The sequence below is a fragment of the Lissotriton vulgaris genome, chromosome 8 (genome assembly GCF_964263255.1).
Source record: "Lissotriton vulgaris chromosome 8, aLisVul1.2, whole genome shotgun sequence".
In the NCBI taxonomy this organism is placed as follows: domain Eukaryota; kingdom Metazoa; phylum Chordata; class Amphibia; order Caudata; family Salamandridae; genus Lissotriton; species Lissotriton vulgaris.
In genome coordinates, this window is record NC_141696.1 from 565508283 (window position 1) to 565534260 (window position 25978).

General features: G+C 46.4%; 1 protein-coding gene across 1 annotated transcript in view; it reads right to left on the minus strand.

The window, feature by feature from the left end:
• The window catches only part of UBAC2 (UBA domain containing 2), an 873507-nt gene that overhangs the window by 275075 nt on the left and 572454 nt on the right, over positions 1–25978 (minus strand). The window contains exon 7 of the mRNA XM_086934381.1: positions 3713–3952. Within this exon, the coding sequence (XP_086790507.1) occupies positions 3713–3952 (240 nt within the window). The remainder of the gene's footprint in view (positions 1–3712; positions 3953–25978) is intronic.

A 25978-nucleotide genomic window follows, 5' to 3' on the forward strand; every position in this document is an offset into this window, starting at 1 on the left:
TAGCAGGACCGCAATAATAGAGTTCACTGATCAAACAGCCATGTCTTTACGAGCCTCCGGAAGCTCATCAGGTTGGGGGCGTTTTTGATATTTAGTGGAAGAAGGTTCCAAAGTTTTGGTGCAGCCACTAAAAAGCGTCTGTCTCCCCAAGTTGCCGTTCTAGTGCGAGGTACAGGTAGGAGGCAAGTGTTAGCAGATCTCAGCAGTCTTTTGGGAGTGTATTTTGAGAGGAAAAAATGCCCAAAACTGTCAAAAAAGACAGAACCTTACTTCAAAAGGTGAAAGACGTTGAAGTAAGTCAAAAATTTCCAAAAGAGTGAAGATTATTTCGGACTAAAATCAGAAAGAAGTGTAGCTGTGTAACCAGGGTCCTTCCTGAAGGAGCTGGAAAGAACAACTGACCTAACTGTCACCCCTGAGGCATGATGGGAAGCTGGGGGTCATGACTGCCTTAAGGGCACGGTGCCAGTGTGTCTCTATGTTGCTATGAGTTAGCTTTTCAGCCTTTTTAGGCTATGTTTCTGCAATGCAGCCTGGGAGCTGTATATGCTTTTAGTCTTATGTGGGAGTTTGTGCTGACTGCTAAGCACTAAAACAGTTTTAAAACATGTTCTGCTGTTGTTTTCCCTGTTTCTAATGTATTTTTTATGATATAATGAGGAGTCCTTACAGCATTATTCAGCTCTAGTGTGTGCAAGGCTGCATTTGTTTTTTAATTATATATATATATATGTATATATATATATATATGTATATATATATATATATATATATATATATATATATATATATATATATATATATATATATGGAGATACATATATGTGGGGCACATATATGATTGTGTTTCCGGGGTCCCGCGCATGGGAATATTCTAGTGCTTATGACTATTGATGAGGATCCCCTGGAAGAGAATGTTTGCTTACACGAGACAGTACAGTTCTGCAACAGGCCTGTGGGGGGTGGCCCAGCTTAGCCTCTTCCGGGCTTTGACAGGCCCGCCCTTGGCCCAGGCTTCGTCCAGCGACGCCCGCGCGTGTTCAGGGCTGAGGAAGCCCTTGATGGTATTTAAAGCGCCTCCTGGCGCTGCGGCTGACGTGGACTGCGGCAAGCAGCGAGAGAGTCTCGGACCTGTGGCCTGGCCTCCTGGCCCCGGTCCCCCAGCAGAAAGAAAGTACAGCAGAAGGTACAGGTGTCTCGCGCTGCGGGAGCCCTTGATGGTATTTATTGCGCCTCCTGGCACTGCAGCTGACGTGGACTACTGCAAGCCGCAAGAGAGTCTGGGACCTGTGGTCCGGCCTCGGAATGCCAGCAAATAGAAAATGCAGCAATCCCGGTTATAGGTCACAAGAGCTTGGTTGAATAAAAACTTGCAACCGAGCTTTTAAAAAGCATTGGATGAATGGGGCTTCAATGATTGATCCATGTGCAACCCATCTCCAAAGATGTTTGGTCTTATCCACTTTCCGGGTCAGCAACTTCTTCCGCATAAAAGTTGGCTTTATTTCTTGGACCTCTACAGGGATACACTTTCAAAACATTGTAGGAGGTGTCAAAGAAGTTAGTTTCTTTCAAAACTTCAATTTTGCTATCCGTCACCTTGGCAAGACACCCAAGAGAGTTTGGACTTCTAATCCAAGTTTCCTTCCAGTGGATTTGCTGTTTCGACTTCCCCAGAGTCTTTTCCTAAAGTAAGATCTCATCTTCGCTGCAGTCAAAAGGTGATCCTTATGGCCCTTGCCTCATCATTTGATTTGAAAGAGGGATGTCTCCTACACTTTTTGGATTTGGAGACCCCCATGTGAACGCATGCAGCAACAACAGCGCTATTCAGGCGTTCAGACTGATTAGAAAAAAGGTTCCTGAGAAATAAGTCCAGACAAAGTGAAATACAGGCATGAAATGTCTCAATATAAATAATACAGAAAATCATGAATACAAAAACAAAACATATTATGACAAAAAGGTAATTTAATTCAAACTGACCAAAGTGAACAAACATGCTCAGTACTTAGGTGATTCACACATTTCAATTAGATAATAAAAAATGCCAAGAGAAGAAGGCCAAGAAAATATATGAATACAGTTGTAGCGTCTATGGTTGTACAGCTAATGATTACAAAGTCACAAATCAAGCCAGAAATGCAACACAGTTGGTATGTTTGATGTTGAGGTGTTTCAAACCACAATAATAACTGATTCATCATCAGGATAGAGAAATTCGAAAAGGGCCTAGAAGAAAAACAGAAAAAAGCGCAGAGCAGTCTGAAAAAGATATAACAAAATAGAGTCTGAGAAAAAACTTTATAATCTCCATTCTGTCAGATATTTGTAAACCAGTTTTCATATGAATTCAAATGGGGTGAGTGAAGTACCAGCCACTGCAGACTTGGCACCAAATGGAGTGATAGCAGGTGCATCTGGTACACAGTTATGGCGTGATTATCAGGGCACCGCAGGCCGAGCGGTCATGCAAAAGTGAAGCTACAATTAGCAGCAAGACAAAAATGGCTCACTGCCAGGGGCAGTGTGTCAGGAGAACAATTAAGTGGGGAACTTCTCAACAGCGAGGGACTGAGCAAATGAATACTAAGGAGGTAGAGCAGTTGTCTCTTCCATCCAAACAGGACAAGCATAAGGATCGTGGAGAGTCGCCACAATTGGCAGAAAACAGCAGAATGTGGCAGTTAAGGAAGACCTGTTGGCACGGACCCGAAACAGATAATTATATGGACAAATACACTTTATAGGAGACCTACAAATGATTAACACTACACTGTTCCCACTGCAAAAATGCCGCTGGTGGCTTCTCGTTAACTGATACCCAAAACCATCCAGATGATCAATCCTGTAGAGCATGCAATTTCACACCTAAGTCACTGAGAACACACGACCACTTGTACAAAGCATTTTTCTGGTAGCAAGCGGGCCAATTTGGAGAATCAGCCCGTTTGCGACCGGAAAACTACTTTTTGGGATGTACAAAGCCCAAACTGCGATTAATTACCTTGTTACTAAATCACAATTTGTTTTTTGTGATTCGGTATTTGGGGGCGTGTTTAGGGTGTCCCTCCTAAATAAGGATTCATCTTGGTATATCCGAATGTTTTGCAACTGAAATGGGGTCGCAAAACATTTGCACTTTACCGGCAACTCAAAGTTGGTGGTAACCCATTTACAAATGGGAAGGGATCCCCCAAGGACCCCTTCCCCGTTGAGAATGGATGGTAAAATATTTTGCCTATTCCTTAAAAATGAAACTTCAATGTTGAAGTTTTTGCTTTTTAAACGCATCCAGTCTTCCTTTAAGGAAAAGGGCTTGTGTTTAAAAAAAAATTATTTATTTAAAAGCAACAACAGATATGGTGGTCTGCTGGCCCCAGCAGGCCACCATCCCTGTGATGGCAGCGAATTGTAGTGGGTCACAAATTGGGACCTACCTCATTAACATTCATGAGCTAGGTCTATTTGCGACCTACTACGTATCGCTAATGAAACTCAAAAGAGTGTCATACATTAGGAATAGCGATTTCCTAATTGTGATTCACAAACATTCACAATTAGGAAGTTTCTATTCCTATTCTTCGCACATGTAGCCAATAATTTCCAATCGTACATGTGTCAAGACCTTGGTGTTGCACATTTCATTCAAACACAGGTGAGCTATTTATATTATGTTACTTGTAAATGCTTAGGAATTATTTTTTGGTACCTGTGGTTGTGGTCCTCTTGGAGCAAACTGCGACAACATGACTTGCTGATCAAACAATTCCATTCTCTGCTGTCTCTGGATATCCAGCGTTGCGCCCATTCCTTCGGGGCTCTCAGTGGTGGGTTGAGTAGATGACAACAGGGGCTCCAGAGTGCAGGAACTGATCTTTGCCAACCAGTCGGGGATGTAGATCACTTTATTTACCTCCCACACATTGCTATTATGGCATAAACCAGCAACCTACACAGATAAAAAAAGCATATTTGAAAAAATAAAGGTTACCAAAACAGGCCCATTTGACCATAGTTCCTAGAGTGTAGACACTTTAAGAAACACATTCTGCATTACCTTTGATATCATCCGCAGTCCAGGTTTTTAGACAAAGTTAACATTTTCAGAGAATAATAAACATGATGTAGTGAGTATTTATAAATCAGACGTTTAACATTTGGGACATGTTGATACAAAATAAAAGTGATTTTATCGTATCTCTACTCAATGAATATCCCATCTATATCTTACTATATGCTCATTAACAGTCCTGAAAGGTTAGGGGGAGGGATAAAAGGTGACAGGCTCATCTCAAAGAATATAGTAATTTGTCTTTATACCATAATAAAACAGCCGTTGCTTGGGTAACATGCAACAATGTCAGGGCTCTTCTAATCTGAAATAAGAAGCAGTAATTGAAGGTAGCAAGCTCAAATGTTTTTGCAATTTTCAGCCTAAGTTGTAAATTACCATGTTTTTCGGGGTTCAACTTAACATTAATTCAGAAAATATATAGAATACAGGGAAATTTGTACTGAATACTGGCCAAGAAAAGCAAATTATATTTGTAACCTGTGTTTGTAGAATGTAGTTAAAGCACAACGGGGAGAGTATCTCCTGAAGCACTATCAATTACGCTGCAACAATGAAAATAGTCAGCCCGTTACCCCAATTCTCTATAACCCAGATTTTCCACCAGGTCAACAGGACAGCGGGTTGAGGGATTGGTGGAACCGCCAAGAGGCAACCAGATTGTTAATATCAAGTCAACAATTGTGACAGCTCTTGTGTAACTACCCTTGTAGAGGTGCTCAGGCACACTGGGTAAGACAAACAGAAACAGGAAAGCCATCAGGGACCTGACAGCAACTAAATTTGCCTTAACGGTGTATAAGAGGAGCCGTTCTGTAGTATATAGACTGCTAAGCAACCTACAGATAAACCCACATATGTAGCTACATGGGAAATGGAATTAGGGATGCAAATCACATATAATTCATGGCTGAACACATCGTTCAGAGTAGCTAAAGTGTCCATATGCATTCAACAAAAAGAATATAGCTATAACGTTCTGTTGCTTTGGTACTTAGCCCCACTTCGTTTCTATGCAGTCTTTGGGTCTGACACTTCAGGGCCTGAAGAGGTTCTCTAGGGGTGCCCAGACTGCGTGCCTCCTCTATGTGGTGCACAATCAGTGCGTCTCCCAACAGCTCCTTTGCCCACATCTGTAATATAGCGTGGGTGCACAGGGTACACTCATTTGCATGGGGCCACTCCCACATCCAAAAGAAGACCTCCCCCATTGCGATTATGCCAGAATGATCCCTTTAAAGAAGAGGCTGCATAAGCACCTGCTGCCCCTTCTGTAATATCAAAGTACCTCAGCGACACAAAATGTGGGCAGAGTGTCTCTCCTTCACTTGAAATGTATCTAAGAATAGCAAGGAGGGAGAACAGTGGTGGCTATAAAGTGACACATTTCAGCTGTCAAAAGCCAGAAAACAGTGCCAGAATTTACACTGGAAAACTTCAATGACTGGAAGCTTGTGGGAAAATGTACTATGGGCCATTGAATGCCAAAAACGGTGCTGGTTGAAACTTCCTCTTCAAAAAGTCCTACATATAGCCAAACTGTACGCTAGGCCCAAGGAGAAAAACAGATTTACTGGGCGGATGAATGAAATGACGAGACTTGTCAGAGGATGCGTAAGTAGGCCCGATGCATTCCTACTATAAATGAGCAACTTTGGATACTTGGCAGGATACTGGGGACTGCTAAGGGAAGACTCAAAGAATCTGCCCAAGTTTATGAAGGAGCTGATCTATAATAGGGTCTGATACATGTCCTGAAATGCAAAAGGCAGTTTCTGATAAAGATGGAAATGAAATGAGTTAAGCATTGGGAAGAGTAATGTTTTATGCCCCGAATGCACTGAGCCAGAGGCTCTGCTCTCCTTTCAGGCGCCGCGTTTCTGAGAAACACTGCATACCTTCTAACCACCTCAGCTTTTTCCCTTTTTAGTTGTAGTTTTGCTGCTGTTATGACGTTTCATTTATGTTAATGATTCACCTTGGTTAGACTTTTTTTTACCTAGGGTTGCCCCACTCAGCCTCGAGGAGCCTAAACAGTAGCTGGTTATTCAGAGGATCCCTTGCTTTATTTGGAGTACGTACACCCAACAACGGTGACGGCCAAAATAATAGAGAGTGAATAGTTATCCAGGACCAAGGTGATTTTTAATTTACCTTGTGTGGACCGGTATCATCCCTTAACAGCAGGATGTACTTCCCAAGTCATGAAATACACCCCAACAACAGGTACTGCTAGCCACTGTGTATTTTGGTACAACACATCGCAGGTGTTCTTACTTATCTTTCTGAGTCAAACGGTCTTAAATCAGTTGCTCCTTGATGAGGCATGGACGGTGTGGCTCGCAACACAAAATCGAGTTTACCACTGGGGAGCAAAGTAGGCAAAAGACTGCACAGACTCTTCTTCAATACAAATTGCCAGACTTGTATGCACATATAACTGACAAAAAGGTATACAGCACACTGGGGACCGGCTGTAGCCCAACAATTCGCCTCTTACTACACAGAACTTTATGCCCACCCCCCAGCGATCAACCCAGTCGCCCTCCAAGACTTTGTAAAGGATCTATTTAAATACACTCTCACTAACAGCATCAGAGACTCGTTTTAGAGTGCCCTCACATGGGAGGAACAAGGAGAAGCCATGTCCCAGCGTCTCCCTGGTAAAACCCCTGCTCCCAATGGATTCCCAGCGGAATTCTTTAGAGTGTATAGAACTTTACTTCTTGACCGCTATACAAGGTATTTCTGAAATCAGAGGAGAAAGGCACGCTCCTCCCGACCTACACCTGCAGCGATAGCGGTCATACCCAAGTCAGGCCTTCCATCTGACTGCTGTGCCTCTTACTACCCCAAATTCCTCTTAAATATAGATGTTAAAATATGGGCTAAAGCCGCAGCAAATAGGCTAAGGTTTACTACTTTGGTCTATCCAGACCAATCTGGCTTTTTGCCCCACCGGGCCATGATACATAATATTAGACGCGTCTACAGTGCTCGAGCATTGGCAGATCGTATACCAGAAGCACACACACTCAGTCTGGTGGACTTCCACAAAGCCTTTGATTCAGTCTGATAGAACTACCTCTTTTTCCTCTTACAGGAATTTTCCTTCAGACCTCGATTTCATTCCTGGCTAAGACTGCTGTGCACAGATTTACAGGCCATGAAAAGAGGAAGGGGCTTGATGTCAGGCCCGTTCCCAATATATAGAGGAACGAGACAAGGTTATCCATTATCACCCCTACTATTCGCCATTGCAATCAAACCTCTGGTGGGGTGGATGAGAGTAGACGCTTTGGTTAAAGCTGGAGTGGGCGTTTTGTGTCTCTGATAGGATAACACAATATGCAGAGGATGTTCTGATATTTCTGAATTAGCCTCAAGAGTCCAGTCCTCGAGTACACCACATTCTTTGTATTTTTGGAAATTTCTTGGAACTCGCTATTAATGGGGCAAAATCTTCAGCATACCCGATGACCTGTCCTTCTACACCCCTACAATGGGCAACTGAGTAACAGGTCCTGAAAGACGGCTTCCACTACCTGGGGGTGTACATCACAACGGAGATCCATTGCACCGGGCGTGCAATATCCAGAGTCAACTAGATCGTCTAGACAGAGATCTGGGATTTTAGACAACACTATCATTATCTATCTTTGGATGCTCTGCCATCTACAAAATGGTAGGGCTTCCCCAGGTCCATCTATTACAGAACTTCCCATATCCCTTACCACGGACCTCATTCAAGAGATTTGACTCGCTATTATGCTATTTCCTTTGGAGCCACCGCACTCTGAGGGTTGCTCTTTCCAAATGCTACAAATCAACATACACCAGTGGCCTCCTGCCAACGGACGTGACTTCCTACTATGGAGCAGCACACATCATAGTGATTGAATGGTGAGCGGCAGACACAGTCTTCACAAATCAAAAATGGACAATGCTAGGCATTCTCTTACAACACTTGTTATATGGAGGAAAGCTCTCCAGAAATCTACCATCAGGCACAACCGTAGCACTCCAAATCTAGAGAGTCACTCACAAATCTCTTGGATGGAAGGAATGCTTAACAAAAAAAACTCCACTGTGGTGCAGGACCCTGATGTCACAGGTCTCTAACCTCAAGGGCTTTAAATCATAGGATATATTTGGCATCTCCAAGTTCTGGTCAGGCAACACAATGAAATCCCTTTCAGACTTACAATCAGAATATGACTTGCACTGCACACAATTCTTTAAGTACGTACAGCTCTGACATACTCTAACACTCTATGTGTTGAGCTAACTGACATACCAGAATTTTGTCCCGAGGGCAACATTTTTACTAAACCAAATGACCAAACATAAAACCTGACAAATGTCTCGATCAAGAGTACTAAATTCGCCAGACTCCTTCAACCGGCCTCTTCAACTGGTTGTGGGAGGCCTGGGAGGGAGTTTTGGAACATGTTAGAATTGGGGGTCTCTAGTTGGCACAGGTAGGTACTTGTGAAAAATAGGGACCCTCTCCTCTAGTCAGAGTAAGGGGGATTACACTCCTAAAATATCACCCCTGCTCACCCCCTTGGTAGCTTGGCACGAGCAGCAAGGTTTTATTTCAGAGGCGTTGTACGTTAAGCATTTGTGACCACATACAGTAACCCAGTGACAACACTACAAATGGAAAGCACACAAGGTTCTATATCAAAAATAAGTATATTTTATATAGAGTTACCACAAGACCAATAAACGACAAAAAGAATCCACAGTACTATTAGATTTCAAGAGTTCTTGTAAAAAGGCCTAAATCAGGGTTCTGTGCGAGTCAATAGCCAGGTCCGGCTACAGCGTTGTTGAAAATAACACAGAGTCTAGCAAATCCAGCGGACCGTGTCGGTACAGGCCCACTCAAATGTCGACAGACTCAGTCACAGGACCTTTTACTTGGGGCGGCCAGCACGGATGTGCGAGCCGGTTCCAGTGTTCGTCGCGGCGCAGAAAGGAAGCGTTGCAGTACGAGTTGTCCCTCGATGCGGTGCAGGCAGCGGCCCGTTGACAGAGTCTGTGAATCCAAGGCTTGCGTTACAGGGCAAGACGGTGCTTCGATGCGGTGCTTGCAGCTTGCGGTGCGGCGACATCGGTGCGAGTCGAGCGGTGCGTTGCGAAGCGTGCGAGGCTGTGCCTAACTCCGGTGCGGTCACAGGACTCGAAGTCAGCAGCAGTGACCGCTTCGGTCAGACCCGTACGAGTCAGTGTAGCGAGGCGTTGCACGTCGCGGTGTCCACCTGTCGCGGTGCAGGCTACGGCTCGGTGACGGCTTCAGGACGGAGTCGGTGAGCGCAGAGCTTGCTTTGTTCGAGGCGGACGTTGCTAGATGCGGTGCCTACAGGACACCGGACCGGTTGTGAGAGTCGGTCACAGCTCCCTGCCTCTGTAGCCACTGTTTCCTGCAGCAATTCATAAAGGCTGGTGAAGTCCACTGGTCCTAGGACTTTGGTCAGGGCACAAGCTCTCTTCCAAGCCCTTGGAGATCTTGTGCACAAGTTGAAAGAAAAGTCCACAAAGTTCTTTTTCCTCTCTTTGGCATTCAGGCAACCACTGCCGGCCAATCCCCCAAGCAGCACTTCAGCTTGGGAATAGTCTCTCCTCAGTTTCTTCAGGTTCCTTCTACTCAGCAGAGGTTTCGTCTTGTAAGTCCAGAAGTGATCTAATTTCTTGGGATCAGGGTCCCAATACTTATACCCCAAAAATCCTTTGTTCTCTGAGGGGAGAGCGGTCTGTGCCCAGTTCACGCCAGTTCTGAAGCACTCTGTTTACCAGACTTCTCCTTTCCTTTCACAGCACAGGGCAGGCACATCAGATGCCCACTGGAGGTGGAGCCAGCATTGTGGAAGGAAAGTACAGTCCTGGAGCACTTTGTTGACAGTCTTCCTTCTCTTCTTTCAGTGTGCAGAGCAGAGACATCAGACGCACCACAGGAGGTGGAGCCAGCATTGTAGAGGGAAGGCCAAGCCCTGTTCAGGTCCCAGGTGCAACTCCTCCCTCCCATATAAATGCAGATCTCCCTATTCACCACCGGGCTGCCCCAGCCTGTCTCTTGGAATCCCCCAGCCCTGTCACTCACAAATCCAGACAAAGGAATACACAACCTCGCAGAGGCGGGCTCAAATGGTTAGCAAGCAAATACCTACTTTCTAAAAGTGGTATTTGCAAACACAGAATATTAAAATAAACTTCACTAAAAGATGTATTTTATTATTCTGAGTCCAGGCATACTAAACTCGAATTTCTACCATGTTCCCGAGTCTGCTAGGACTATAAATATGTAATAATCCAGCAGCCCATTCTGGCCTATGGAGAACAGGTAGCCTTGCAATAGTGAAACACGAAAATGGCTGTAATTCACTATTAGGACATGCCACACACATAAGGGTTTGTCCTACTTTGTACTTACAATGCACCCTGCCCGTGGGCCTACCATAGGGATGACTAATTTGAAGTCAAGGGAAGGTTTAGGGACTGGCAAGTGGGTGCACTTGTCCAGTCAGCATGACAGTACCAGACTGCACGCAGGCTCTGCAATGGCAGACCTTAGACACGTTTTACAAGGCTGCTTCTGTGGGTGGCACAACCAGTGCTGCAAGCCAACTAGCGAGATTTTGATTTACACGCCCTGGGCATACTCAGGGCACTGTACTAGGGTCTGACAAGTAAACCAAATATCCAATCATGGAACCACTAATCAATACATCAATTTACAGTAAGAGGCACTTGCACTGTGGCACTGGACAGCAGTGGCACAGTGCCCAAAGCATCTAACACCAGCAAAAACACATGAGGCAACAGCAAAAATGGAAGGCAGACCCACGCCAATGGTGCCAGGTCTAACAGAACAACTCTGTGAAGATGACCGGAGAGAGGCACTGCCCCCCACCCCACCTTGAATCAGCCATAGCCTCCCAATATAGACTTATACAATGGAAATAACTCCATATGGTGTATTGTACACAAGGCAAGCTTTGGCGAATGGGGGCCATTACCTCGCCACACTGTTTACGATGCAAAGCACAAAGGGGGTTCTTCTCCACACAGTCTAGGAGTGCCTGCGGCTGAAACCATTATGGGAGGGGGTGATGACATGTCTGTAGCACATGCTGGGCTGGCCCCCTAGCCCGAGACCCAAGATTTGCATTACCCCATATCACGACAGAGATAGACACCAAAAGATTTTGCCACGATGTTATGGCTGGTGCTAACAAAAAGGGAATTGCGGGGGCCTGAAAGAGCATGGAACCCCCGCCAGTGGAGAAACGGAAGTCTGGACTAGATAGGTGCATGTCACTGGAAATTCCTGTTTACTAGGCTGGGGAGTGCCTGCAAAAGCATTATAAGGGCTACGTGGTGTCAATACAGGGGCATCACTCTTCAAAGGATGGAGGCTAAGCACAGAGCCTTGGACGAATCGGACATAAGCTGCTGGTCTATGAACTATTGGGCGGGACGGGGAATTTGAGATCAACATTCTCCATGGCTGTTTTGTCATTTGCTGAAAGGGCGCTCTGGGTGACTCATTTCGGTAATGGCGCACTGTATTTAACTTTCTCTAGTTATTTGTTGATAGCTTAATTTTCGCTGTACCACATGCTGCACAAAAAAGAAAAAGAATAAAATGTCAAAAAACAAAAGACAGAGTTCCGGCTTTGGTTACACAATGGGCACACACTTGTTTAAGAATAAAACTCGGTCTCTTCCTTTCTGGTTTCCACATGCTATTTCCTTTTAATTTTACAGGCAATATTTCGCCTCTGTTTTCCATACATATCTGTTTTTCGCACAGGCATCTAACACTAAGTATTTTCATTTGTGACAAATATTTGGCTCAAACCCTCTGTATTTTTTCAGATCTATTACTTTTTCCTTCGAACGGTATTTTTGTCTTTGACTTGTCCTCCTCTGTACCACTTTGCTAATAATACATTAATTTACAAAGAGTGCACATTTATACCATTATAGCGTACAAATAGGCGTTACAGGAGCACTTATTTTTCTGCATTGCTTTCTGACATATGTAAATTAAGAAAAACAGAAAAAATGCGCACAATTCTAAAATAAAGTTCAAATACATTTTAGAAAATAATTTATCACGTTGATAATTTATATGCACAACTTGAAATTCTATTTATGAATTGGAGTTTTTCGTGTATTTTTCACAAAGTAGACCTGAAACAAGTGAAAGCATGTACTACCACCTATCCCGCAAGCAGCTTAACAACACTGATAACATTGTATTTTCCCTGCTTACATGGCAGATTTACTGAACCATTAGATGCGTGTCAGATGTGGTCAATGGCAGATATGATAAGCTGCTATCTCAGGGCACAGAAAACCTGCCGATCTTGTCAAGTAACGGCATTATTATATAGCATCAGGGTCCGGTGAGGCCTTATTTGTTTTGACATTATTGTGACCCAAAGTCATCTAATCATGTCTATTGACTTGTTTCAAATCAAGTTCAGCAATTATAACGCTAAACTGCACACTGCCTAATAACATTTCTCCACTAATTCTAGCATTGCTGTCAAGGCTGTAAGACAATGCACCTACACAATTCACGCGGAGACTGTATTTTCTTGGTTTTAATAATTTTACATAACACAATTTATATAATCAACTGAGAGTATTCTCACGGTGAAATGCTATTAACACTTTTGTATTATTCATAAGTAACTGTAGGCCAGAATATTGAGGGCTAAAGTATCGACCTGCCCATATATTAACTCCACAATATCCCTACCAAAATATTGTCATGGTAAGCATATATAGGGAACTATAGAGTTACTATTATAACACTATGTTTACTTACTGTAGGCAAGAACCTATATTTGTATGATCACCCCCCACCCTCAGTGTTGGACTGATGCTGCTGTTTTCTCGGCTCTGTAATGCACTGGGGGCTGCAGGCCAGGCCCTAGCACCTTGCCCTGACTCCCAAAGTACGTGCACATTTGGCTAATAGCAGATTGGCTCATTTAACTTACCCATAGGTTCCACGTACATGGTACCAGAGGTACCCAGGGCTTGTAAGTTAGATGTCACTAGAGGACTTCCGCCTTAATTGTGCCACCACTACAGTGACAAGGGGGAAATGTGACTCTAGGCATGCAACTGCAGCCTAGAAAGGGCAGCCTTAAACCTGTCAACTCGACATGACAAAATAAAGCCCTTTGCCAGGTTAAAACCTCCGTTTTTAGTATTAACACGCCTCCCCTAGGGAAGGCCATGGCAGCCCACTAGGCAAGGTGCTTAGGGGCTCATGCATCAAACTCCCGTTTTGCGTTTCCAAATTTGCGAATTTTACCGAATCGCAAATATGGATTCGCAAAACGGGATGCATCATGGAAAGTGCAAAATATTTCCGATTCGGTAAAATTCGCAATTTTTACCGACTCGCAAATATTTTGTGACTTCAAAATTGCGAATTCGCAATTCCCATTGATTCCTATGGGCCAAAAGGCCCATAGGAATCAATGGAAATTGCGAATGGCACTTAGAAAATTTCATGGGTGCAGGGGGGGGTCCAAAGGACCCCCCCCTGCACACCCGAAATGTAATTTGAAATGGATGTTTCACACACACATGTCCTAAGGACATGTGTGTCTGTAACATGACATCGTTTAAAATGTAAATTAGTACATTTTAAACATTTTTCGCAATTTACCACGAGGTTCAACCTCGTGGTAATTTGCACTTCCAAACCTTGTTCTCGCAATTTCATTTCTGAATGATGCATTGCATTTAAGGAATCGCAAATTTGCGATTCCTTAAATGCATTCGCATTCTGGAAAGTCGCAAAATCAGCGAATTCCATTCAGAAATGATGATGCATCTGAAAAAGCACTTTTGCATTCGCAAACGGCCGATTTTAAGGAATCGCACCGTTTGCGAATGCAAAAGTGCTTGATGCATGTGGGCATTAGTATTAAAAAGAAAAACATGATCCTTGCGTTTAACATGCCCTGACAGTGAAAAGACGAAATTGCCGCTTTCACGTAGCAAGGCTGGTGTTCCCATTGGCTAAGATAGAGTTTCACTAGCCACCGCACTAAGCTCTACCTTCCATTTGGGACCACCAAAGAGATTACCCCACGGTATCAAATAAAATGTTACATTTAACTCAGCACATTGCTCAGATTGGACTTCAGGTAACTTTTAATCGAGAGGTAATTTAAAAAAGTGAACACTTTGTGGACAAAATCTCTGGTCGTCTTTTCTGGCTATCTGTACCAGTTATTGCCAGAGACAACATGTTGCGCCCATTGTTAGGAAGTATGAAGCACTCCCAAGAACAGGGAACCTAGGTATAACTTCCTCCATCAGGATGACTACTGATGGCCCACCTTCAAAGATGATACCGCCTAAGGGAGGCAAATGATTATCACACCTTCACCTGCCTGCTCCTTTGTGACAGTCTTGCATCTCCTCCAGAGGAGGATACCTGTTAGATAACCAGCCTTGAGGGAGGAGTGGCTCATTATGCAGGGTATACACCAGGGTGTGCCCAGGGCTCCTCACAGGGGAAGATGGCGTGTGCTATTTTGGATTCAGTTAGAGAGAGGTATTCTGAGACGTGTTGGTGTCCAAACCCCCAGGAAGTGATGTCAAGTGGGATGGGTTGCCTCATGGGAACTATTGCTCCACTGGTTAGAGAGTCCTCAATTCCCACAAACAAGAAGATGGGATAAACGTGGCACCCTAGACACACAGTCCTCAGATCACTACTGGACTGGAAATAAGACAAAAGAAAGACTGCCCTGCTACTCCCTGGACTCAGCAAAGAGAGGCTGTACTAAAGAATGGACTGCACCTGCTGCACGCGGGTGACCTGCAAAGAAGACTGTCCCCACCCTTGAAAAAGAGCTCCACTGGTGCCAGGACTGAAAAAGTGACTTCAAGGGCTAGTTGGCTAGCTCCCTGTTCAGCACCATGGACACGGAAGCCTGCACTCTCAAGAGCCCAGCTGCCCAGGAACACCTGCCCGCCACAGGACGTCGAAGTGCCTGCTGGGATTCCTGACCTGCCCGAGGTGTCCTCAAGTTTACGGGACCAGTGGGGGATGTCGAACAAACCTATAAACAACTGCTGAAGACTGCTGGAACTGGGAGACCAGCTGACCTGTGGTGACTGGACCTGCATCATAAGAGACCGAGATCTGAGGCCAGGGACACCCCTTAACACTCGTGGATACCAGGGTGGCCCCAGAAACCTTCACCATATCTCTGCAGCATCTCAGCATCTTGCATCCTCAGTATCAGGACCACTTCTGGAATGAACCGTGTTAAAAGGAGAAAAGTACACTGAGGACCCTAAGACTGCTAACGGTGGCCCTGATGGGCCCTGTGACTTGTTGGAATGATTTATTCCATCCAAGACTAACAATGTAATTTTACTTACCACTTAAAATTACTATCTCCGGTTTCCCTGGATATATTTCCGTTGTTTTGGTGCCTATTTAAAGCTTAAAAATAAACTCTATGTTTCAAAATTGGTGTTGGATCTTTCTTGTTTAGTGTCCCTTAGTTACCTGCTGATTTGATACTTTGAAATTCTTTAAACTTCTTCCTTTGATTTAACTTGACTGTGCAGTGCCACAACTACCCAGCACTGAGCTATGGGTGTAATTAAAGAAACCTAACTGGACCTGATAAAGATCGTGACTTTATTACATAGTGAGGTCTCGCAACCACCACACCATATCATTCTTACATTGGTGTTTCAGTGGTGGGATCCAGAACGTCGGTGTATCAGTATCACTTCATTGATAAGCTAAAAAAATAAAAAATCCTCTAAATTGGCATAAGGCAAAAATTGTTTTTATTTTTAATTGGGTCACTTTTCAGTTTTTCCAAATTACTGTTGATTCCAATTTTTGCACATTTTTAAATTAGGGAACCATGGAGCTGAACCTAGATAACTTGCACTCGTTCAAAATAAGTGCACTGAGGGCCCTTAGCAAAGACAGGGGGATAACTCTAGATCAATCTACTAAGAAAAGAGATTATGAAAATGCACTTATTGCCTGGGATGGGGCTCGAAAAGCCCAAACCCTGCTGGAAGAGGAGGTTACCCCAGAAAGTGCAGAGGAGGAAGATTACCTATTTTGGCACACCGTCACAGAATTACCACCCAGGGCTGGAAGTAAAGGTTCAACCAGCACCAATGCCGGTCCTCTAATACAAAGTTTGAGGCAAGATTGTGACTAATATTCCCAGATGAATAGAAGGTATGCTTGGCTGAGAAAAAGCTGGCCTGGGAAGAGAAAAAGGTCAACCTGGGTCTGAATCCCAGAAGTAAAGGTTGCAGCAAAAATGAAGAAATGTCTACAAAAGGGTCCTAGGACCTTTGACCACCCAAGGGAATTGTGCCATTGTTTGTGGTTGGGGCCGACATAGATACAAGGTTTCCTCATATGAGAGGGCCCTCAGTATGACAAAGGTAGACCATCAGCACTGGGGATCCTTGTTTCGGGACACCTTATCCCAGTGGTTAGGAGGGATAGATTGTTAACCTTAGAAGAGGATGTAGCAGAGTCCTACCCCCGCATGAAGGAGGCCCTGATAGCAAAGTTTGGTCTGATCCCAGAGGAATACAGGAAGAAATTCCAACAAGAATGCTCAACAGTCCTGAGTGGACTTTGTCAACATTTCAATAAAGGCACTAGAAGGTTGGTTAAAGGGCAAAGAGGTTACTACCTATTTTTTTGTTTTTTGTTTTTGGAAGACCTTTATTTTGCACAATTCTGTCATCATACAGTTTACATTTTGCGGCGCACAGGGGCCAGTCGGGCAGAGAATAATCAGGTAAATCCTTATCTGGATGACACAGCCATTTAGCCGGTAACCTGGGGGTCCGGCGGCGAAACTTATGAAAATGCATTTACAATCATCTGGTATTCAGCTTAATAAGTGACAGGTCTATGATTTTGTCTTTTGTTGTCAATAAGAACATTGCAGTTTTAATCTAGAATTAGTGCCATTGTGGTCATCGCCCAAGTCCCCACAAAGAGCCTAGGAATCAGCTGAGGTTAGTCAATAGTGGGGGGATTGTCGATAAAAATATCACCAGATTTGTGTTCGTAATGCTTACGGGGGTGCGGTAAAATGTGTATTGGTATAGCTCACTGAGGCATTGAAGGAATATATGACGAAATTCCGCATACAATCATCCCGCATACCATCATCGCGCATTTTTCATCCCGCATTTACTATAAGGCCGCAAACTAAAAGAACTAAAACTTTTAGAACGAATATGCCTTTAGCACGCATGCCTTTACAACGTAAACGCATGCATGTTAAAGGTATACTCATTGTAAAAGTTTTAAAGGTAAGTGAAAGTACACTACCCTACCATACACTACCAAACACTACCCTACACTACAGTCCTTTTACTACATTCACACTACCCAGCACGACCCCCCAACACTACCATTAAGCACTTTACTTCCCTACACAAACACTACAACACTACCTTAATACACTACCCCCAGCATGACCCTATACAACACTACACTACTACACTAAACCACTACACCCCAGCATTACCCTACACTACACAAACACTACAACACTACCCTAAACCCTAAAATGAATGAATGAATGAATGAATGAATGAATGAATGAAATATTATTTATATTGCGCAGCTATGCCCAATGGGCGTCAATTGTAATAAGAAACAATGTCCCACTGGGTATCAATGGAGAAGGCAGTTCAAAATTATGCATACAGTACGTATTACAAAGGAAGGACAACAGGGAGTCTCAGTACATTTTGTGATAGGGTTATTAATTACCAATTGCATCAAACACGGGAAGCACAGTTAAAGGCAGCACTGTACATGAAAAGACATCATGAAACAACCCAAAGAACACTTGGTGAGAATGTGATGACGTAGTGATGGTGACGACGCAAGTGAAAGTGAGAAAAACAGCGTGGTCGGCGCAAAGTGATAAAAACAATCAATTAAAGGCTTTCACATTAGGTATGTACAATCAGACAGGTTGAGTTTGAAATAGTGATAAGCCTATTGGTCGTGCGCCGTGAAATTGCGCTGTTGTAGTCGACGGCGTTTCGATCCTCTGTAAATCGGGATCCTCTTCAGGACAGGGTTGGCGTTGAATTAAGGTGCTGGTAGACAAGTGCATCGACAGGATCCAGAGATAAATAGTGGGTCCAGGACCTAATACACACTGAAGGTGTATGGTGATTGCAGCGCCTGAATCGCTGGAGGCAGAGCGTTGTCCGTTAGAAATCGGGTCGTAACGCTGGGCGATTTGGAGATTCTGTTCAGTTTGCGGAGCCTGGATGAGTCAGGCAGCGGTAGCCGGTTGAATCAAGGCATTGTCCTCCCGTGCAGAGTAGCACGGGAGGACAATGCCTTGATTCAACCGGCTACCGCTGCCTGACTCATCCAGGCTCCGCAAACTGAACAGAATCTCCAAATCGCCCAGCGTTACGACCCGATTTCTAACGGACAACGCTCTGCCTCCAGCGATTCAGGCGCTGCAATCACCATACACCTTCAGTGTGTATTAGGTCCTGGACCCACTATTTATCTCTGGATCCTGTCGATGCACTTGTCTACCAGCACCTTAATTCAACGCCAACCCTGTCCTGAAGAGGATCCCGATTTACAGAGGATCGAAACGCCGTCGACTACAACAGCGCAATTTCACGGCGCACGACCAATAGGCTTATCACTATTTCAAACTCAACCTGTCTGATTGTACATACCTAATGTGAAAGCCTTTAATTGATTGTTTTTATCACTTTGCGCCGACCACGCTGTTTTTCTCACTTTCACTTGCGTCGTCACCATCACTACGTCATCACATTCTCACCAAGTGTTCTTTGGGTTGTTTCATGATGTCTTTTCATGTACAGTGCTGCCTTTAACTGTGCTTCCCGTGTTTGATGCAATTGGTAATTAATAACCCTATCACAAAATGTACTGAGACTCCCTGTTGTCCTTCCTTTGTAATACGTACTGTATGCATAATTTTGAACTGCCTTCTCCATTGATACCCAGTGGGACATTGTTTCTTATTACAATTAACGTACCCAGTCCCATTTTGGTCTATGGGTTATACTCCTGTTTCTTTCACTCAATGGGCGTCAAGGCGCCTAATCCAAATAACAACTGTGAGCGGATAGAAACAGAGCCTACTGGTATGCATTGATAAAAAGCCAAGTTTTCAATGACTTCCTAAAGAGGTCAAGGGAGGGCAGTATTTTGATTTCCAGGGGGAGTGAATTCCACATCAGAGGTGCCAGTATGGAAAAAGCTTTGCTCCCCCATCTAGCCTTCTTGGCTCTGGGAATTACCAGTTGATTAAGCTCACTGGATCGTAGACATCTACTCGGAACGTATCTAGAGAGTAGCGATCCAAGGGCATCAGCCGGGCCTGCAGTTAAAGCCTTATATGTAAGGCAGAGGAGTTTAAAAGTAATCCTTGAGGGGATGGGGAGCCAGTGGAGGTTCTTCCTCACTAAGGTCATAGATGCCAGCCAGGGCAAAGCGAGAGCAAACCGCGCTGCCGCGTTTTGTATGACCTGCAAACGCTGAAGCAGGCCCTTGTTGGCTCCGGCGTACACTGAGTTGCAGTAATCAAGCCTTGAGCCAACAAGGGCGATCACCACCTGTTTCCGTGCCTGTGGGGACAAGTAGTGTACGATTCTTTTCAAGGTCTTGATGACACCCCAACAGGTAGCCACCGTTCTGTTGACCTGAAGCTCCATGGAGAGCTGGGTGTCAAAGATGACGCCTAGGTTCCTGGCAGATTGTGTAAAACACTACCCCCAGCATGACCCTACACTACGCAAACACTACAACACAATCCTAAACCCTAAAACACTACGCCCAGCATGACCCTACACTACGCAAATACTACAACACTACCCTAAACCCTAAAACACTACCCCCATCATGACCCTACACTACGCAAACACTACAACACTACCCTAAACCCTATAACACTACCCCCAGCATGACCCTACACTACGCAAACACTACAACACAACCCTAAACCCTAAAACACTACCCCCAGCATGACCCTACATTACGCAACCACTACAACACAACCCTAAACCCTAAAACACTACCCCCCAGCATGACCCTACACTACGCAAACACTACAACACAACCCTAAACCCTAAAACACTACCCCCAGCATGACCCTACACTACGCAAACACAACACAACCCTAAACCCTAAAACACTACCCCCAGCATGACCCTACAATACGCAAACACTACAACACTACCCTAAACCCTAAAACACTACCCCCAGCATGACCCTACATTACGCAAACACTACAACACTACCCTAAACCCTAAAACACTACCCCCAGCATGACCCTACACTACTCAAACACTACAACACTACGCTAAACCCAAAAACACTTTCCCCAGCATGACCTTACACTACGCAAACACTACAACACTACCCTAAACCCTAAAACACTACCCCCAGCATGACCCTACACTACAACACTACCCTACCCCCTAAAACACTACCCCAACCCCTATAACACTTTCCCCAGCACGACCCTACACTAAACAACCACCACAACTCAACACTACACTAACACAACACTACACTACACAATCACTACCCCAGCACGACCCCCACCCTTAAAAATTAACCCAAACCCACTTACCTCTCTCATCGTCGTGGTTTACAACGCAAATACATTTACCATACATGCCTTTACAACGTAATTTGTTGTAAAGGCATGCGTGATAAAAGCACATGCGTTATAAAAAAATGCGGTATAATGGTATGCGGGCTGAAAGCAATTGCGGGATTATAGTATGCAGGCTAATGGTATGCGGGATAAAAAATGCGGGATAAGGGTTGATTACCATGGTGCATGTGTATCTCCCCAGTGCTGTTATTGGGAGGTCGCAAAAATTGAGGCGGTAGCCAGTGTACGGCGCAACATATCCCTGGCTAGTGTGTGTGAGGTTTAATACGAGTCCGCACTCTTGTAGTCTGTAAGCGTTGTCGTGTCTCTGCAGTCGGTGGGTAGCGTGTGTTCAATAAGGCATCGCTTCGTGTTAGCGACATGATGCGTCTGTTGTCTTCGTCTGAAATAAGAAAGGGGCCTGGTCGGGGAACATGACCAGTAAACAAACTGTTCCCTATGCCTATGCAATGGCGGGAAAACCTAGGGTTGGGAAAGCAAGTGAGGTCGGGGGGGGGGGGGGAGGGGAGCAATTGCCCTTCTGTATGGGGGGGCCGTTCCACTGTCAGCATCTGCAGTCAGCGTGGGCGCAGGCAGGCAGAGGCGAGGGCAGTGGTATGTGCGCAGCGCGGTGTGAGTGTCAGTTGCATGGCGGAGAAGTATAAGTGGCAGTATCTGCTAGGGTAGGGCTTAAGGCCGGAAGAGGTGAGGGGGTGGGGGAGAGGGGTACAGTGCAGTGATCGCTCTTAATGCTGGCTGACGTCGTAGTGACGACGAGACCGGTTATCTCAAGTTATCCCCTGCTCCTGGCAGGTTTGCTGGTATGTTTTAAGGAGGTCATCCCAGAGCTGAGCAATGGGGAATTTTCGGAGTCCCGCAGTTGCCTCCCGGAGGAGCACCGCGCTTTCCGCCCGTGCCCAGTTGGTAAAGGAGGCGCCCCAGTGTCCAGTGTGTGGGGGGGTCGCGGCCTTCCAGTGTTTAGTAAGCAGGTGCCTCGCCGTTATGAGTCCCATGTCCCAGAACTGCGTCTGCACTTTGTTAAGTTTTGTGCGCTTGTACAGTCCCAGGATGCATGCCTCCCACGTGCGTGGTATCTGCTCGCCAGTGCTACGTGTGAGTAGCGTTATGACTTCGTCCCAGTATGTTCGTATGTCAGGGCAGTGCCACAGCATGTGCAAGAGGTCTGCTCCAGTCAGATAGCAGCGTTGACAGGCGGCATCAGTGGTTGAAAAATATCTATTTATTTTGTCAGGCGTGAGATAAGCACGGTGTAGTATGTAGAATTGAATAATTTTGAAGCGGGGGTTGCATGGGATATTTGTCGGTTCGGCTAAGATCATCGCCCATTCCTTATCAGTCCAGTCCCTTCCCCTGTCTGTTGCCCACTTTTCCCGTAGCGGCAGCGTGGACGGTTGCGAGTGTGTCTGTAGGGCCTGCCCCAGCCAGATACTGCATGAAGCTGTGCAACGGCAGTTCCTCTGTCATGTCGCCCCAGGAAGCAGTAAGCGTGCGCAAGAGAGACGCGTGTAGTAGGAACTGACCAGCTGGGAGTTCCGTGCTAGCAGCTAGGTCCACGAAAGTGAGCAGTTCCCCATCTGCATACAGGTCACTCAGCGTGTCCACCCCTGCCTGTGTCCAGCTGGTCAAGCGAGTCTCAGTCAGTGCGCCCGTCGGTCCGGGAGTGCCCTGAAGGGGTAGTATCGGGGCATATGGTTTCGTTGCCCGGGTGAGTCGTAGACATCGCAGGAAGCACTTGCGCGCCACCGCTAGGTGCAACTGGGAGGGGCAGGGAGTTCGAGTTATCGGATGGAACAGCGTGCAAATTTGTGCTTGCGTCCAGGCAGCAGTGTCCGAGGCAGTATCTTCGAGATGGTTGCCGCTGAGCCACCCCGTCACCCATTGCATCTGTACCGAAAGGTAGTACAGCTCCATGTTGGGAACCGCCAGGCCTCCCGATTCAGTGGGCATGTACAGCTTGGTCAGCGCCACACGGGGCCGGCCCGTATTCCAGATGAGGCTACGCAGCAGAATCTCCAGATCGCGAAATATTTTATTGGGCACATACTTGGGAATATTGGCGAAATAGTACAGCAGTCTAGGCAGCACAATCATTTTGGTCAGTGCTATACGACTAGGCAAGTTGAGGGGTAGGGTGTTCCAGAAGCCCATTTGCGCCCGAACCGAGGCGATTGTCCGCAGGAGATTCCCCTCCAGGATGTCTATTGGGTCCCTGTATATTCGTATCCCTAGGTAGCGGAACATACGGGCGAAAGGGATAAGCCCCCAATTTGGACCAATTAACTCGTAGTCCTGACATCTCTTCGAAGGTTCGGAAGACGTCAGTTAGGGAGGCAGGGATGTCGGTTATGTCTCTAATGTACAGCAGTAAGTAGTCTGCATACAGCGACACTGCGTGCAGGCCATCCGCCAGTGGGATCCCCCATTCAGGTCCCTGGGTCCTGAGGATTGTGGCCAGGGGCTCCATGGCCAAGGAAAACAGTAAAGGTGACAAGGGGCAGCCTTGCCTAGTGCCCCTTTGCACCCGGATGGTGTCTGAGAGTAATGAGCCTGTGCGGACTCGGACTGTCGGTTTGTCATACAGCAGATCCACCATGGCTTCATAGCCTCCCCCTAGTTGGTACTTCTCCGTAACTGCTCTCAGGTACGGCCACTCAACCGAGTCAAAGGCCTTCTCTAGATCTAGTATCAGGCATCCTGCTCTGGGCTACTGCTGGGTAGCATACTCTTGTATCCGGAAAAGGCGGCGGATATTGTGGGAGGTGTGGCGCGTCGGGACATAGCCGTTCTGGTCCTGGTGCACCAGGCGGGGCACATAGGGGGCCAGTCTCCGGGCTAACGTGGAGGCCAGTATTTTGTAGTCCATATTTAGCAGTGCCAGGGGGCGGTAAGAGCCCATCCGTGTACTGTCTTTGTCAGGTTTGAGGATAGAGATCAGATTGGCCTCATTTAACGTTGGGGGTAAGGCTGCGTCCTCCGACGCTGCAGCGTACATTTTCAGAAGTTCTGGGACGAGGATATCTGAGCCATCTGGGCCTGGGGATTTGCCGTTAGACAAGTTAAATATTGCTTCGCTGACCTATTAGGCTCGAGCGAGGCTCCCAGTTCGTCCTGTTGCTCAGTAGTCAGCTGTGGCATCTGCAGAGGGGAGAGGTAGTCAGCAATGTCCAGGTGGGGGTTTGGTAATCAGGAGCGATATAATGCATCATAGTGGGTGGTGAACGCGTCATGTATATGGCGCTGCAAATACAATAGGCCCCTCCCTTCTACGTGTATTGCTGCCACTGGGGTCGAGCGAGTCTCTTGTGAAATCAGCCAGGTCAGTAGCTTGCCAGGTCTGTCACTCAGGTGGTGCGTCCTCGCTGAATGTGCAGCGTAGTTGATGTTGCGGAGTCGCTCCAGTAGGCGCGCATGCTCTGCGTGTGCCCCCTGCAGCGAGTCAGCATCGCCTTCAATAGCCTCCTTCTCCCTGTCGAGCAGGTCAGATTCCAGCCTAGTCAAGTCGCCCTCCAGTTGGTGCCTCATGTGGCCCTGTGTCCTCAAACAGTGGCCTCGGATCACTACCTTGAAGGCGTCCCATTCTACCTGGGGGGAGGACGCTGTGTCTGCGTTGTCCTCAAAGTACTGAGCAGCGCGTGTGAGGAGGGAATTGCGGAAAGCCGCGTCAAGTAGCAGTGCAGGCTGCAGTCGCCAGGTGGGTACGGGGGCGCGGCGTTCCCAAGCTATGGATAAAAAGTGTGGGTTATGGTCCGAGTGTGTGTATCTGTTACAAGGGGTAGGAGTTCAGTAGATGCCATGAATCTGTCTAGGCGGACATGCAAGTCGTGAGCGCCTGAGTAATAGGAATATACCCGTGTCCCAGGGTTGTGTGATCTCCAAACATCATGGAGGTCCCACTGCACGGCCGACTCAAGTAATGCCTTTGTGGCACCTCGCGTAGGTGCGCCAATTGGGGGTGGGGAGGAGCGGTCTAGTGTTGTATCTAGTGTGCAGTTGTAATCTCCGCCCAGTATCCATGGAGCCGCGTGCCAGGTCGCCATTATCGTGGAGAGGCGCGCCAGGAAGCCTCCCTGATCAGTGTTTGGGGAATATAGGGACACTAGTACTACTTGTTGCCCATCTAGCCTGCCTTGTGCGACAACAAACCTGCCCTCCTGGTCTATTTTAGTATCCGTGACTGTCCAGGGGGTCCCAGGGCGGACCCATATCAGTGCACCGCGAGCATATGAGGAGTAGTCTGTGGCATAGAGTTAGCCGCGCCATCTGCGGTGGAGTGCTTGTACCTCTGCCTTGTTCAAGTGTGATTCCTGGAGCAGTGCTATGCTTATCTTGTGTCGCTTTAGGTACGAGTAAATTTGGTAGCGCCTAGCTGGTGTGTTCATTCCCCTGATGTTCCAAGTGCATATTCGTATATCAGCCATAGCTTCCGTTTGTGCAAGCTCCTCCAGCCCCCCCACATGTCAAATCCTCAAGCATGACTCCCCACCAAGCCCAGTGTCTCATCCCCATCGCAAAATTGCTTCTATTTCTCAGCACAAAATGTAATGATCTCCAGTGGTGTAGAAGGGTAGGGAAAAAAGGGAGAACATATAGCCTCAACATGGCAACATAATCAAAAATGCCAAAAGGTCGGCTGCACAACATGTCGCCGTCCAAACACTCGAATGAGCTCGTAAACTATATAGTTCTAGGGGGTATCGTGTGACTTATGTTGTAACAATAGGAATTACGATGTAGTCCATGGGGAGTGCGGCATCCCTCCCGGGTGGGGTGGAGAGTCCGTTGCTGTCTGGCAGATGCCCAGTCCTTGCCGCTCAGTGCGACGCCAGCGGCGCTCCCAAGCATCGAGAGGTGGGGGCAGGGCTTCCGGGGGAGATCCCCCTCCCCGAATGGCAAAAGTAGTGGCAGTTGGCATGTATATTGCTATAGCCTAAGTGTTTATTTTGTGTCAGTGGGTGGCTGAGCCGTGTGTATAAATCAAAGAGCTACTCACAGTGTCTGGCCCACTCTTGATTCCCCGAGTTGGAGAGGCTTCGATTACAGGTAGTTACACAGTTTACCCATTGGGAGGCGAGTCAGCCAGGCAACTGTCTGGTTGAGTCTGCGCTGTGTTCCGGAGGTAAGGTGCGTCTTGATCCCGTTCAGCCAAAAAGTTCCACTGTCT